General features: G+C 37.5%; 1 protein-coding gene across 3 annotated transcripts in view; it reads right to left on the bottom strand.

Annotated features, from left to right (window-relative positions):
• ENAH (ENAH actin regulator) overlaps nucleotides 1-16,818 on the bottom strand; it is a 52,646-nt gene that overhangs the window by 31,430 nt on the left and 4,398 nt on the right. For all 3 annotated transcript variants that reach the window (XM_082480616.1, XM_082480617.1, XM_082480618.1), the window contains exon 3: nucleotides 7,081-7,165. In XM_082480616.1, coding sequence (XP_082336742.1) covers nucleotides 7,081-7,165 — 85 coding nt within the window. The remainder of the gene's footprint in view (nucleotides 1-7,080; nucleotides 7,166-16,818) is intronic.

Below are 16,818 nucleotides of genomic sequence, written 5' to 3'. Positions count from 1 at the left end.
CTAACACTGCCAAAACCGCCACTAAACCATGTCCCTAAGCACCACGTCTACCCATCTTTTACATACCTCTAGGGATGGTGATTCAACCACTTCCCTGGGCAGCCTGTTCCAATGTTTGATAACCCTTGCTGTGAAGAAATTTTTCCCAATACCCACCCTAAACCTTCCATGGCGCATCTTGAGGCCACCTCCTCTTGTCCTATTGTATGTTAGTTGGTAGAAGAGACCGCCCCCCACCTCACTACAACCTCCTTTCAGGTAGTTGAAGAGAGTGATAAGAACTCCCCTCAACCTCCTTTTCTCCAGACTAAATGACCCCAGTTCCTTCAGCTGTTCCTTATAAGACATGTGCTCCAGACCTCTCACCAGTTTCGTTGCCCTTCTCTGGACATGCTCCAGCACCTCTATGTTTTTCCTGTAGTGAAGGGCCCAAAACTGAACATAGTATTCGAGGTGGGGCCTCACCAGTGCTGAGTACAGGGGGACAATCACTTCCCTAGTCCTGCTGGCCACACTGTTCCTGATACAGGCCAGGATGCCGTTGGCCTTCTTGGCCACCTGGGCACACTGCTGGCTCATATTCAGCCAGCTGTTGACCAATACCCCCCGGTCCTTTTCCACCGGGCAAATTTCGAGCCACTCTTCCCCAAGCCTGTAGTGCTGCATGGGGTTGTTGTGATCCAAGTGCTGGACCCAGCACTTGGCCTTGTTGAACCTCACACCATTGGGCTCGGCCCATTAATCCAGCCTCTCCATATCCCTCCGTAGGGCTGTCCTACCCTCAAGCAGATCAGCACTCCCACTCAACTTATTGTCATCTGCAAACTTACTGAGGGGGCACTCAATCCCTTCAGTTATTAATAAAGATACTAAACAGAACCAGCCCCAATTCTGAGCCCTAGGGAACACCACTTGTGACCAGCTGCCAACTGGGTTTACCACCACTTTTTGGGCCCCGTCATCTAGCCAGTTTTTTACCCAAAGCATATGCCCATCCAAGCCATGAGCAGCCAGTTTCTCCAGGAGAATGCTCTGTGAAATGGTGTCAAAGACTTTACTAAAGTCCAGATAAACAATATCCACAGCCTTTCCCTCATCCACTAAGCGGCTAACCTTATCACAGAAGGCACCCTCTTGGTATCTGTCAAATGGTTTACTGAAGCCCAGGAACACTTCAAGAACAGCCTTTCTGCTTTTCCAAAGGAAAATATTATCTGGGCACAGTTTACTGTGCTATGTTTTATCTGGTTAATTATTCTTTTCTTCAAAAGTAGTTCTAAAGCATTTCACATTAGCAAGGCCAAACTAACAGGCTTTCATTTCCTTGATCAAAAGGGATTTAAGGTCTAACATCAAGCTTTTATGTTATAAGCTCAAATGGCGTTAGTTGGAAATAAGAAAATAAGAGAAATAACTAGGTTTTATCAGTTAAGCAAAACCTGGTAACCAACCACCACGATAAAGACATGAAGAGGCAGCTGTAAGCCTAAAGGTTATTTAGATACAGGATTTCTAATACAGAAAGGGATCTAATAATGTAGTTTGATCAAACCTCATCAAGCCTAGTCTTCTTCACCTTGATCTTTTCAACTTACTAAGTTCACGTGTCCTGTTAGCTTACATATCTGGCAGAAGCCGGATTGCAGGAAGTCATCTGTGCGCACCAAATTTTAGAAAAAAAAAAAAAAAAAACAGTAGAAAACTCTACTTCCATTGGCAACTCCCTCAGTGGTATTCTAGTGAGTATGGCCAGGACAGAACTAGTTTCATAGAAGGGAACCACAAGAACAAAAATCTGGAAAAATGCAGAAGAGTTTTTAATATCAATTTCGTGTTTTGCATTAAACAGAAAAAATCCACAGAACTGAAAGTTTTGCAGAACGGGTAAGACTTCAAAGAGACATTTTTAAAAGTTTTAACTAAGATACTTGTCAGAACCACCCTTTAAGCAACATCCATATTCAATTGCAGCAATTAAGGCAGTAATTTTGCCAATGTAGTCAAAAGACTTCTTAATAGAAGAGTGCTCTTCTCACTCAGCTAAACATGTCAGTGTTACCCAACATCTATAGCTATTCAGTACTGTAACCAGTCGGCACCCACTACCTCTCCATAAAGCCTGTTATTAAGTCTCTGAAAGCTAGACTTGACAGAATTAAGGAAAACTTTACTGTGAATGAGAAGAAACTGAAACTGTGAATGGAAAGGAAAGGAAGTGAGAGGCACTAAAAAAAAAAAAAAAAAAAAACCAACCCACACCAAACCAAAAAACAACAACACCCCCCACCCCCCAAAAAAAAAACTTTGAGGGCAAGAAAAAACATGAAGTCTTTAGGATGAGATAAACAACACTGATGGGTCTTTTTGCTTGGCTCCTTTTGTTTCCCATCTTACTATGTAATTAATGAGAGGCTAGAAAGATCCAAATGGCCGCAGGCTGTCCCAGAAAACTACCTCAGCAAGCTCAACTTGAAAAGTTTACACTGCTGTCACTTTGACCTGCTGGAAAACCTTACCTTAGGCATTAAAAACCAACCTTTGATTCCATCTAAATTATGTCTCTGGGATGCAAACTTCATGCAGATTTTATAAAATGCACAGCACACAATACAATCACATAACAGTATTCTACTGACTACTCTTATACCCTAAACCAAAAAGCCAACTACTATATTATATTCAAATGCCTATGTCAGATTAGAACTGTTTGCTTAGTTATAATCTAATCAATTCATATGCCTTTAAAAAAATCCTACTTCCTCAAAGTAAGCTGGGAAAACTGGAAACAGTACATCTAGCTACTAACTATGGAAAGGTGACGGGCTGTGGGCAATCAGTAGAAACCAGGCTGCTAGGGAACACAAAGTGACAAACTTTTTTTCCTTTAAATTATTATAGCTACTTTGCTACTGAATTGTAGGAAGCAGATGTTTGGGTTTTTTCTTTCAGTATTTCCACATTTTCAAAACAGCCCAGGAATTATATATGTAATAATTACTAATTTGTGGAGGGGGGGGAATAAATTCTTTTACTGAAGTTAAAATTTAAGTTAGCAAAATCTCAGAAAAAATACTTTTATTCTGTAAAATAAAAAGCTTTCCTTTAAGTCTACCAGTATATAAGAAACTGCTATCCTTGTCAGCCTCTGAACTTGCACTAAAACTAAATATCTAATAATCATATCTAAAACTAAGAAGCCCCTCAAAAGCTGTTATGAAAACCACACCATATCAATACTACTTTCTAACAGAGTCACACACTGAGTTTTCTTTAACAGTATCATCCCAATACATGAAATAAACTAAAACTGTAAGTGAACTTCAAGTATTTAACAATGACTAAACCCCCTGCTGTTGCGTTTATGTGACCTTTAGCATTTTTGAGTACTTACGACAGAAGTCGGTCAAGTTTTGGTCCATTGCGTCCCTGAAGGACAACAGGCGGCTTGTATACCTTCATTATTCCTTACAATCAATACACTTTCTGTTTCTGGTGTTCTTGGCCTCTTTATTTATGAAGCAGAGATGATTTTGAAGTTATTTATAAACATTAACTCATTAAATTCCCAAGTGTCATATTAGATACCAACTCAGTGACTCATATTCCTGACAATATATTTATCATGGCTGGAAGAGAAAGTAAATTTACATGCACGAGTAGCACACAGAGGCATGTCATGAACTAATCTTATATTTTAAAATGGTATTTGACATTAGTAACTCTGAAGTTATTAACAAATACGTATGCCAACTGAATTTGGCTCATTATCAAACAATCAGTGGAATTTATAAACACTGCCTGACTACCACGCTGACAAAATGAAAAATAACCCACATAACAATAAATCCCTTCATTTTTGAGGATTTAAAATGGAAGCTGGAGTGTTTTAAAGCTTGTTATTACTGTACTTAAATGAGCGCAAGTTATGGAAAATTACAGTTATCTTCAAGTACTCCCTACTTTGACAGGGAAAGCATACACAATATGTTAAGGTTTCTTAAAAGAAGGTAACAAAGTTATTTCACCAGACGAAATAATTTCATTGACCACCTTATACGTAATCTTGGCCTCATAAAAACCTCTGTGTTTTAGAATGCACATCCAGTCCTAATGGCTTTATAGATTGCCATCACTGCACAGTAAACAATGCAAACATTCAAGTAACAGGCTCTGCAGCAAGGTAAACAATGTAATATTATTACTTTAGGACTTTTACTCAAAACAGAGGCCATCTAAATTTTTTCTAAAGTAGAGAAAAATCTTTGAGCCAAAATAACATACTTTTGTTGACAATGTTCTAATTTAATTCTTCAGTTCCCAATTTCCCTGAGATTCTTGAACACCGGTTATAAAAGTGAAGGAAAACATCAGATCAGTTGAAGAGCTCTCTTTAATATGCCATTCTTTACCGGTCACTCCATTGGCAAAACATGTCTGAGGAAATGTTTCTATTTGTGCCTAGGAAATCCCTGAAGCTACAAGCTACACAATTTAACTTTCAAATTAGTTCTGCTTTGAGCAGAGGGTTGAACTAGATGACCTTCACATCTTTTTCAACTTTAATTTTTATGTAAGCAGATTTCTTTTTCTAAGGCTTAGAATAATTTCAAAAAATATTTTCCTGAACATCTTTAACATGGGAGTTGGCCAAGCATTGCTGAATCAGCTACACTTAAGGGGAAGAACATGAGACCAGCACTTAAAGACAATTATTATCAAGTCACATCTTAAACAAAACCCCCACCCCACAGACACACACTTCATGAACAAGACTTAGCAGAGCCTGCCCTTCTACTGATCCATCACAAAGCCCGTGTTCCTTCCTATACAGCAACATTTATTCCCTTCTTTTGCATTTCCTGTAGTTTTACTGCTCCCCGCAGAATTCAATTCTGCCCATACTGCCTTTACCCTTCACTGAGACTAAGTGTCATCTGTAGAACTGTTAAAAGTAATATATACCTAAACCTTTTTTCCCAACTATTTACTACTCTCTACATTATGGTAGTAAGACTACTATTATTACAGTCTGAAAGCTGAAAGACAGTTACTACAGAAGAAAAGTTTAGCTTAGAGTTAATTGAACTGTATTATAACCATATAGTTACAGCAGTAAAGAGACCAGAGAAGCACTTGTGAAATGTTTTAACAAAATTACGTATTCTTCTTAGGCTTAATGACACAACACCAATAGTTTTTCACAGGCAATCTGGCTAGCAACATAAGTAAACACTCATTCCAGCTCTCTATCCCTTTTTAGGGAAAAACCAAATCAAAACCAGGACCAGACTTGAAAGAGGATATTATATTAGATGAAAACAAGTAGAGCACACTGATCAAATGAGAAAGTGAAGCCATAAGAATGCCATCTGATAATATGTCCTTTACAAACAAAAAATTTCGAGACTTGCAGAGCTCTTAACATGCGGCAGCAGTTTGTTCTGAAGAGATGTCTATCTACAATGCTTCTCCGAAAAGTATTTCGGCATTATAAATTTCAATTAATGCAGCCTTCTAAAAGAAGACAGGAAATAAAAATATTAAAAGCCATTACTGTAGAACAGAAAAAATATAAAAAGAAAAAAGCTTTTTAAAAGTCTGTCAAAAGAAGTGACATAAAAGACCTTTATCATGACAGCAGACTTGCATGTAAACACGTCAGACAGATTTGTACTGAGCTTCTTGCTATTTGGTTTTAAACAAGGAGACTTTCAGATAAAGCAATCCCTGCTCAGACTTAAGAACATACTGCAGAAAAGAGACAGAAGCATGACCAATTTTGATGTCAAACCTTTGTTCAGCACATATAGCTATTTACCAAATCTGCAATATGAATTATTCTCAAATTAGCAATCCGGTTCTGCTCACCTGTGCATAAGCAAACTAAAGGCAAAATACCAAAATAGAAAAAACTTCAGCACCAATTAGATACAACACGTTAAAATATTTTTGCAGTTACTACTGAAAGCTATTAAGTGCATTTACACCATCAATCTGGACCACTTCCTATTTATTCAAGGATCCCATTCCCTGTATCTGTACTGCATGTGACCTAAATCGCTCCCAGCATCCCTTCTGTAAGAGAACAGCTAATCTCCTGGGAGTTTGATGGTAAAATAATCCAGGATTGCACCACAGGCAGTATGCTTGAGACAGCCCAAGGTCTTACTGTTTTCATTTAAGCCAGTCTGATAGTACTGTCCTCAAAGACTTTGCCATTTCATATGCCCATATCCCAGACGCTCAACCTACAGCACTAATCCATATTGCCACGCAGCAAAAGCAGGAATATAGCAACTAGAAAGTTTCTTCCCAGAACCTGGGCACATGATTGATATGTGGCAATTATTAAAAGGATTTAAAAAAAACCATATGTTAAAAGTGCTACAGGTCTGAAAAATATCCCACAGAGCATGGGACAGGGTACAGTGTCTTATTGAAGGGAACAGCTTAGCTTGGAGGAGTGATGACTGGTATGAGGAACAGGGAAGGTTCCCTGAGGGTAGCACAGATACAACCAGTACTGCTACAGGTTCCATAAATATATACAGTAAAAGCAGAAAATGGAGGTTTCTTTGCTAATATAGTATAAAGGTGAACAAGCCTTGCAGTAGAATATTTTGATCTAGTGCAATCTAGTGCATCCACATTCAGGAAGAAAAACTGTCATTCTCCGTGACGATTTAATTCTCTGCTTCTGAAAGGTTAAAACTTCCTTCCTTGCTTGCTGCTTCTTTATACCCGTGTGTCAAAAACTGAAGACACAACAGTCACTGGAAAATTAATTAGCCTGGTTGAAAACAACAGCAGTGAAGTCTTCTGAGGCTTCCCATAAGATCTTCAGTGCTTCCATGACAGGCCAATACCAATTGCATTGTTTGAATGGGTAGAGATCACGAAGAAGGGCTCTAGCTACAATCGAAGTTTTTACACCAGAAAGCTGCACTACTGAAAACCGCAAGCATACAAACGCTGCCCTAATGCAAGAGAGTAATTATAAGCCCTTGACTTTGATTTCTCATCATTAGGGAGAGTTACTACATTCTTTAAGTGAACAGTTGTTCACTTACAATACCATACCTTCTCTGGATTTCCAATTCTTCTTGTGAAGGACCATTTTGTACTTGAGAGGGAAGCTGTGAATTCTGTCGAGGCAATGTAGGACCTAAAAGCAAAGACAGACCATAAATTAATGATTTGAACTTTTACTTTTCAAAAAATCAGAAAATCAAGGAAAAAGGCCAGCCATCACGTGACATTATCAGAACTGTTTACTTCTGCTTTTTAAGCCAAACAAGCTCAACAACATAATACAGCAAATAAAAACTGCAACAAATGTTACCATACATATTTGCAGAATGGATTTACTTTACATGGATGAAAGTGTTTCACAGAAATGCAAAATAAATTTTATATATGATGTGACTTAACAAAAGCCTTGAAAAGCACTCCGAGTTTAAGACTTTCTTAAAACAATGAACAATTACTCTTGGGAGGAAGAAAAAAGGCTCAAAAAGTAAACCACTCACCTAAATAGAACACTGGAAATGAAAAAAAAAAAAAAAAAGAAAAAAAAAACAGGAGAAAAAAACATCAGAAACTTATCACCATATTAAGAGAAGGAAGATAAAGTTATGTTTCTACAGGTCACTCCAAAATTTACTCGTATTTTAGCTCACCAACCTGGAACAAAGACCTTCCTTTGTCAACAGGGAAGTATTGTGTCGAAAGGAACAGAGGCATACAGCAAATGTACAAACTGTGCATTCTGCTAAGTACAAGAAACGCAGAAGAGAAGGACGTGCAAATTCATCTCTGACTTTTACTGATGAGCAATTCTGAATCATACATCTTTCAAATAATTGTATACGCTAGATCTGTCTTCTAAAAACAAAGAGGTTTTTCCACTTTCCTCACAAATGTATTTACAGCACAAAATTATTTTAAAAGAATTAACAGAAGTGAAGGATGAAGAAGTGTGGAATGGAATACAGTAGAACATGAATGCATTGTTTCTGTAAAAATGGGTAGTAAATCAAGAAATTTAGACCATAGCTACACTTAAGATTATGGAATTTATAAGCAAGCAGAATTAAAAACAATAAAAATTTATCCAGTTCTGAAAAGGTCCCAAAGCAAAACGGTAATTTCTTGCTGATATTCCACCAAAGTAGTTAGAGTGATGGAGTTGTAATGAGATCTCCCCCATCTCAAATATCAAAATGTAAAAGTTGTTCACCATCTGAACTTGTGAAAGTCATCCAAAAACATGAAGAGACCATGTGTGATATATTGAGACATCAAGGACAGGCGATCTGTCTCAGACTCGGTGAACAAGTGCCCTCTTTAAAGGCTATACGAAAAGGTTCATTTACTCAAAACAGCATAGTGATCGCGCTGTGGTCATAAAGACAACGAATTCTGAGAATTATAGAAGTGTATACTAGCTACTGTACCCTACAGTTAAAAAGTAATGTAAGAACTTAATTCTAGAAGATAAAAGCAGGAAGTGTACTACAGAGGTTGGTCTTCCTTTTTTATTCTTCTCAGCAAGAATTAGGTCCTCATATCTAAGTACACAATGTTGCTGTGGATGTACTATTTTTTGTTTGAAGCATCTCCAAGTCATACCCACAGATACATATTATTTTTAATGCAAAAGATTTAACTGCAATGATAATTAAGAATTAAGCTATCAGTACATATAAACATCTGTCATATTGCTCATCTGGAAAACTTTTCTGCTTTAAAACTTCCGAAGTCACACGTCCTCCTCTGTCATCTCCCCTGCGTGACAGGTGGTAGGTAGGCTTTTATGCCCATTAAGCCATGACCACAGCTCCCAAGCAGCCGGGCTGTTTGCTGTCTGCACCACACTGCAGCCTTTCATGGACTTTCAGAAGGAGATACAATCCAGCAGCAGCTGTGTTGCTGCTTAAAGGTACTATATACCACTACCGCTTGCCATATTTAATATACTCCCTTCCCTCAGATCTGCTGTTTCTTCGTATGAAAGACGTTGACCTAAAAATTAATAACAAAGAACAAAAAAATAAAAAGAAACGGTCATTTACCATTCCAGTCATTTACCAACTGGCACTATTTTATATTGAAAATACAGCAGGAGTGAAAACTGAAAACTTCCACTCGTTTAATCTTTAAGAGTACTTAGCAGTCTTTTTGAACAAGGTATTATGATGCTGCAGTAGTTGAGTTTGGACTGCCACTCTACAACCCTTCTCCCCGTGTCCCCCCAACTCTCTTTTGCTAGCACCACTGGAAACAAACCATCTAGCTTCGCTTGCGCTGGCTATTCAAACCAGCCTAGCTATCAGAAAACCTGTTCTCAGTCTCAAACACTCTAGAACGCTGTCTGTCAGAAAAATCTGTAAATTCTGCAGAACGCAACCATCAGCAAGCCAAGCTAGTGTAACCTGGCCAACCTACTCCAGTAAGTTACGTGCTTCTTTCACAGCTATACGTGCAAGAGAGCCAAACACAATCCCCTGCTAACAATCGACATGGTTGTTCTAGTATTTCTTATACATTTTTGCCATTAGGAAATGCAACCTGAGTATACAAAAGGCTTTCAAGAATGACAAGTTCAGTGACTAAGTCATTTGGCTTGTTCTTTGACAAATTCCTCTCCGCAAGCAGACTCTTCTTAATAAACACTATGCTAACAGACACTGGCAAGTTAAAAGGTACCTACCAGGTGGAAAAATAGGTTTTATCCTATAAAATCAAGTTCTTACAGGAAGCCAAGAGCACCACACTTCATTGCTACAATACAACCGTCTGGATAGTGAGACAGGCGGTATAATAAATAAAGAAGCAGGAGCTAGCTAATAAAAAGCTCTCTCAGGCTTTTGAACTCCAAGATACTTCAGAAACATCAAGCCCCAAGAGAAATACTCACAGATACTGCATGGACAAAAACTCTGATCCTTCTCCAGGATCACTTTATCTTCAGACACCAGTACAAGCCAAGCAAGAGACAAGGCTGAATGGTCTGTCCATTCTGAGTTTAAGGAAAGCCTAACATCTTTCTTTTTCTAAAGAAAGCACAGATGGTGCACTCCATGGCGCACTCTGACAGACAGAGGATATAATTTCATACTAATTTGTTCAGCAGTTGTTCCAGTTTAAATGCTTTCTGTTTTTCAGCTTATTCTCACCTTTGCATCACCCTTCCTCTGTGACAGTTCAGGCAACCGTGTAGTGTGAGGTGGACTGGAAATCCAATGCATTAAAAATCCCAGGGGAAAAAGCCCTGCAACTAGTGTTTTCACAAGCTAGATCAGGGCTAGTTCTGGTTCTTCATGCAGTCACACAGACAACTATGCTGGCGTAGCTCAGAATGACATCAGACTGCTGTGGGCTGCTTGAGCCAAATTAAGCATCCCCAACATCACCTTTTTAAATTACAACTAGAGTTGTAGTTTATCAAACTCCTTAATTTCATTTTCACCTCCAATTGACTTCTTACTTCCTTATCTCCATTCAAGACCTGAATTAATTCAAATTGCACAACCCTATGAAAGCATAATTAGCAAACTAGAGATGGTTTCTCCTCCCTCCATTCTTTTTGGTTCATCAGTTCCTTCAACCTTTGCAATAACACTGTCTGGAGTTTCACACCTAACTCTCCACGCCACTTCTTTTACTGTCACCTGCCTTATACTAGCAGCATTGACATAGCACCTGGCTGACACTGAAGATATCACACTCCTATGAGGTAATAGCCCTAAAAAACCCTGAGTATCTACTGTTCAAGATAGAGACACTATAGGTGCTACAGGTTATACAACAAGCTACGTGTATTTTCAAGCACCTGGGCAGGCTTGCTTGGGAGCTGGTAACGTAAGGATTTGTGAAGTGTTTTTTGGGGACCGCTGGCACTCAAATCATGTGAAAGCTTCCTCAGAACCCTGCATGCCCTAGGGTTCAAGGAAGCCAAAACACACACCAAAAAGAACCACTCCTACAACTACTGTACTGTTCAGAGTACAGCATTAAAAGGAAAAATATATTTTTTTAAAAATCTAGTACCTATAGAAAAAGCTGGTCAACTATTATGCGTAAGAATTTTATTTTGAGGTGAAGGTCTCAATTTTTTCCCCAGAGAAACAGTTTATATAAACAACTCAGTAATTAACATTTCCCACTCTTTCATATCTCAGTATGTTAGTGCCAAAACTAAGCAACATTCCAATTATACAGTCTGATATTCAATCAAAGTACGACTGACTGAATCAAAGTATGACTGAAGAATAGACTGCAAGCAGACAGCAAGTTAATTTATATAGACATATGCTATAAAGATAAGTGTACTGATTAATTATAATCTTTAGAAAATATTTTCATAAAGGACAGTTTGAGTACACCTACTAAGCAAAGAATACACCCCAGGCAACAGTTCAAAACCACAGCAAAAAGAGGCATTTCTGTTACAGACTATAAGAACTTAAAAAAATTTTTTAAAAAAGTGTTTTACTAAATGCTTAAAGGTTTTCTGAATGAATGGAAAGTAGGCTTTTTCAGAGATCTATACTAGGAAGTAATAAGAAAAATTATTACGGTGAAGTAACCTCTTTCACTTGCCTCTAACTCCTTCTCCTCCCATTCAGAGTCTGTCCTGCTCTAGGACACTACAGAACAAAGTCTGGGGAGACTTGCTAACTAGCCTTCAGCAGAAGCAAAACAGCACCACCCTTCTAGACCTGGATTTGTATTATGAATTTACAAGCTAGACTGTGATGGTCAAAAAACAGGGCATTAATAAGTGACAAAACTATTCTCTAGTACTTCTATTTGGATGAATCATCTTCCAGCTAAGACTTCTTTTTCCTTTAAATATCTACTTCTTCATACGTAGTTACCATTTTTTAAGAACTGTCAGCTGAGTTAATTTACTCATTGCTTTGATTTATTTTAGCAGAGTGGTAACTATTTTGCATTTTCTATACTGAAAGTAAATGCTTTCTATGTCACTTCACAAGCACTTTTACCCGATAAAGGTAATAAAAGGGGACAAGAATAACAAAAAAATTCATTAAAATACATTTGAATTTAAGTAGAGATAAGCCTCCTATCAATGTCAGCAGAGCTTCCTATCAATGCCAGCAGAGCCTGGGAAACGGAGTGCTGATAACCTGGGTGCGAGGTTTGTCTCAGCACGAGCTCACTGGGTGACCTCAAGCACGCCCACGGTTTCCCTCTACCATCCTTTTATGCAGGAGGAGACAGAGCTTCGACAGTAGAGTACTACAGTTGCTTAATGAAACTACAATATCACAATCTTAAAAAGGCAAGTATTGAAAGTTAAATATATCAATACCACCTACTGCAGGATATTTATTACTTTTTTCCCCCACAGTTCTGTCAGAATTTGTTTAAATAGCAATGTTATAGATGAAGCCTGTCACTTTTTGCATATAATACTAAAGAAACGAGCCTAACAAAGCTGTATTTCCACAATTATGCTCACGATTCTTTGACAACAGCCTGTTTCTGAAAGGCAACAGATTTAATATAGCTACAAATTCTACCAGTAATATTTTTAAGACAGCAATATGAACCCTCAAGAGAAAAATAAATTAACATTCCCCAATGCTTATTAAACAAAACTTTATCCACAAAATTAATCTACTTCTATGTGTGTTTTCCATAGGAGTTAAGACCAACTACAAAATGTTAATGATGTTCTTTGGGTTGCCCCAAGCTTTCATGCTTTCACCTGATACCAAAGCTAATTCTGAAGAACCACACAAATCATAAATACCATACAAGCAACACTTAAAAGTGAGTATAACTGAAAACTTAGCAACTCTCCCTTCACTTCCAAATACCATAATCAAAATCAATGATGATTTCATTACTCTTATGCACAATTACAATGGAACAGCAGTATTTTGTCCAAAAAAAGTTAAAACTTCCTTTAGGATAATATTTTGGCATATAAATCAGGATCAGTTAATCAGGATTAACTATTATAGAACCTAATAACTACAAAAAAAAATTTCCAAAATCAATCTCACATTTAAAAGGAAAAGAAAAAAACCTAGTAAAAACAGAGATATTATCCAACTTCTTACAACAGAGGTAATACTCGATTATGTTATTCCCATTCTGACAGGGAGTGATGAAAGCCCTGCTCCAGAGGCTTGTGAAGAGTCCAGGTACAACATAATTTCTTCATTGCAGTAAAATAAGTTTTCTCTCAAAACAAGTTTAGCATGGTATGAAGCACAACAGTATGAGGAGAAGCACTTGAGATCTCTCCCCACCCCACATATAAATTTGTCATTTCAGTCTCCTATACTCTCTACACATATTCCAATTAGTTAACCCCAAGTTTTATTTCAGTTTGCATTTCCCAAAGATACTAAATTATTCAGTCTACGATATGAGTAAGTGCATTCCCCTATCAGCAACAATTTAATGAACTATCTTTGCTCTAAGAAAAAGGACTGCACATCAGCATACAGCTGGGGAAAAAACATGCATGTTTTCCCCCGTAAAGGTTTGATTCTTTAACAATTGGACAACCGATCTTCTAGGGTTACTAATAACTGCAAAGAAATTTAACCTCAAGTTTGTTTTTTTTTTTTACCAATACTAAAGTAACAAAATAAAGAGACCCTGGAAACAAAAAGTCCCTGTTTCTTTTTTCTCCTCCCCATTTTCCTATGAATTAGTGTCATCTAAGACAATATTACAGCAGCTTCACTGAAGCCATTCCTATCCTTGCCTTTATATACAGAATATCCCAAAATCTTTTCAAGAACCAATATAGAACTGCTAAATATTAGTACAAAAAAACCTCCACAAATCTTACACATATGTAATTCTATTAGAAAGAATTAGAATAGGCTTATTTACGGTTGTACAACATCCTTCAGTTCTTCTTTTGCCACTTTCATCTTCCGCAATGAACAACTCAAAGTACCTCCTCAAATGCAAATTATACCTATATAAATCTCATACTTAGTTTTTTATTCTCCTAGCAAGGCTTTCCTGGGACTGAAGACAGATGCCACAAAAAACAATGCCCATTCCAGCTGAACTAGAAGGTACTTTTTGCAGCAAAACTAAGTATGATTTCCCTTTGTTCCTCCCATTTCCTAACACACACCTCCCTTACTTGCCCTTATTCCTTCAAAGGAATAATCCATTCTCTCACACATCAGAGAATTTTCTCAGCCGTCTGATTTTCCTTCATTGAGGCTTTTCTCTCATTCCAGAGTCACTTTGATTGCAACACCAAACTCTAATGCAGATATGAAAATTTTCTTTGTAATGCAATGCAAAATCTTCGCGGAAAGCAGTCATCTAGACAATTAAGACCAATTCCTGAATATCTCAACACCATGTACACAGCCTTAAAGCCAGAAATCCTCTTCAAATGACCTCTTAAACTGATGACACATACATGTCATTTGATGAAGGTGTAACTTTCGATCACCTCAGAAAATTATTTAATGAAATTAGTAAGTCTCTCAAAATATCCCCAAAGGAGTGCCAGAATGAAATCTTGGTACATTTTTAATACATCTCCTAAACAGTGTGGGGCAGGAACTTGTAGCATTTGTAGTCCACCTTAAAATTCCAAGAGAAAGTGCCGTCCTGCACTGTTGTCTTTCTATTCTGGATTTGCAGGTAGCCTACAATCTGCTTGACTAGCCAGCAGCAAAACAGGGACTGCTTGAATTTTTACTAGCTAATACAATCATTCAAACCAGAATGGAGTGAAAACACTTTGACTTTTACATTGACTTAAATGCAAATGTTCCTACGTAAGAGAAATTAGGATAATCATATGATCAGAACTGCAAATCAGGGAGAGGAAAAAAGAAAAAATAGAGACAGCATATTTCAGACATTTTCGCTAACAAGACAGCCATCAGTTCAGAGTCCTTTCAGACAAACCTGTGCTTTTTTTTTTTTAAGAAGAAAATTGCCAGTTGTGGTAAAGCCTTTACTCTGCTCCAACTTCAAACACTTTCATTCTGCATTCTGAACTCATTAGAATGACAAAAAGCCCATCACTGCTCAGAGGTAACAGGCACCCAATGCCTTCCCCTCTGCTCCTGTAGTCCACTAGAGGGAGACCCTAAATTAAACAATCTCAAATTAAGCCAGCAATACAACAGGTGAAGATGCCAACTGCAAGCAAGATCAATGACATTTTTCAAAGATATGCAAGAGAAGGAGACTATACGATTTTTTCTTTTTAAAGAGTGAGAAAGAGCTATAAGTAACAGCTTACTTGCAAACCAAAAGGATATCCATAAAATAATTTTTACTGTTCTTCAGGAATCATTTAGATTTCTGAATCCTTGCATAAAATTTAAAATTCATCTGCACCTTTACGGCCTTCTGAACATTATGCTCAGCTAACACTAAAACTGCTTTCCTTCTGTGAACAAAATACAATTAAAAATAACTAAGTTAATAAAAGAAATTGCCAAAAATGAGAAAACACAGCAGAAAATAAGGATATTGCAAGAATCAAACTTTAATTGTAAGCAGTTCTAGAGTAAAAGCGAAGTTATCTATATAGGATTTCTTTATTTTAATTGAGTTGGAGATTCTATATGCTGGTTTAGATATACTAGGGAACACAGCAATCTACATAAATTATTAGAGACAAGTTGTCTTCTTCAATACTGCTTCAAAAACCTGTACTTGTCAGAATACCAACTAGGCCTGCATAGGCTAGAAATTTTTAAGACTCTAGCAGGTAGATTGGAAGAAACAAAACTATCAATATATAGCGTATTGATCTTCACGTATCGGCACAAATTCCTTTCAAAACATATACCACCCAACACCTTTTCAAAAAGGCTAACTTGCTTATAAAAAGGGGTCAGCAGTTGCAATTCATTTCCTAAAATGAAGATCTAGTATTAGAGCCTCAGAGCCAGTGATCTAAGTAAATATTCAGCTATGTCATAGAACCATAGAATGGTTTGGGTTGGAAGGGACCTTGAAGATCATCTAGTTCCAACCCCTCTGCCATGGGCAGGGACACCTTCCACCAGACCAGGTTGCTCAAAGCTCCATCCAACCTGGCCTCGAACATCTCCCAGAGATGGGGCACCTACAAGCTCTCTGGGCAACACAGATGCCAGAGGGGGAAAAAAACAACCAAACAAAAACAAAACAAAACAAAAAACCAACACCAAGGATTCGTTTCTAGCTGCACTTTTAGGAAATTATACCAACTATAGAGAAAAGAAATGCATTAAGCTTTGAGCAAGGAATCCAATTAGTTTGTTTCTAAACTGCAAAGTACTCAGTATCCTATTTCCATTATTGAAGCAGGCACATTCACAAAGATGCTCGATCTTTTTTACTTCTTACATTGATACAGGTCAGAAAAATTAAGTAGTATAGTAGTATGTATATCATACACAGACAAACCTCCCAGCTGATAAAACTTAGGCAGCTTGTTGACAGTATTCTAACACAGATACATTATGAACTTTTGTCTTTAAACATTGTCTGGAAATGGTAACAGGCTTACAAAGCAATCTATATGCATAATTATGATTTTTTTTTTTTTTTTTTTTTTTTTTTTTACAAGCAGCAGTGTAAAACTACTCATCTTCAGACATCTGCTGAAGCAATGCTGATAACATTAAGATTTGTTTTTATTTCATCTTGATGGAAGCTAGAGCACCTATATGTCTGCTAAATAGGTAAGTGATAGCTAGTCTTAAACAACCACAGTCCTTTTTGGCTGACAGAAGTTACAGAAGTACAGTTATCTCCTCCTGTGCCGATGGTGCCCACCATTAGTTTGTGATGCAG

This window comes from Vanellus vanellus, assembly GCF_965231255.1.
Source record: "Vanellus vanellus genome assembly, chromosome: 3".
NCBI classification, from domain to species: domain Eukaryota; kingdom Metazoa; phylum Chordata; class Aves; order Charadriiformes; family Charadriidae; genus Vanellus; species Vanellus vanellus.
This window is presented reverse-complemented; position numbering and strand designations above follow the sequence as displayed.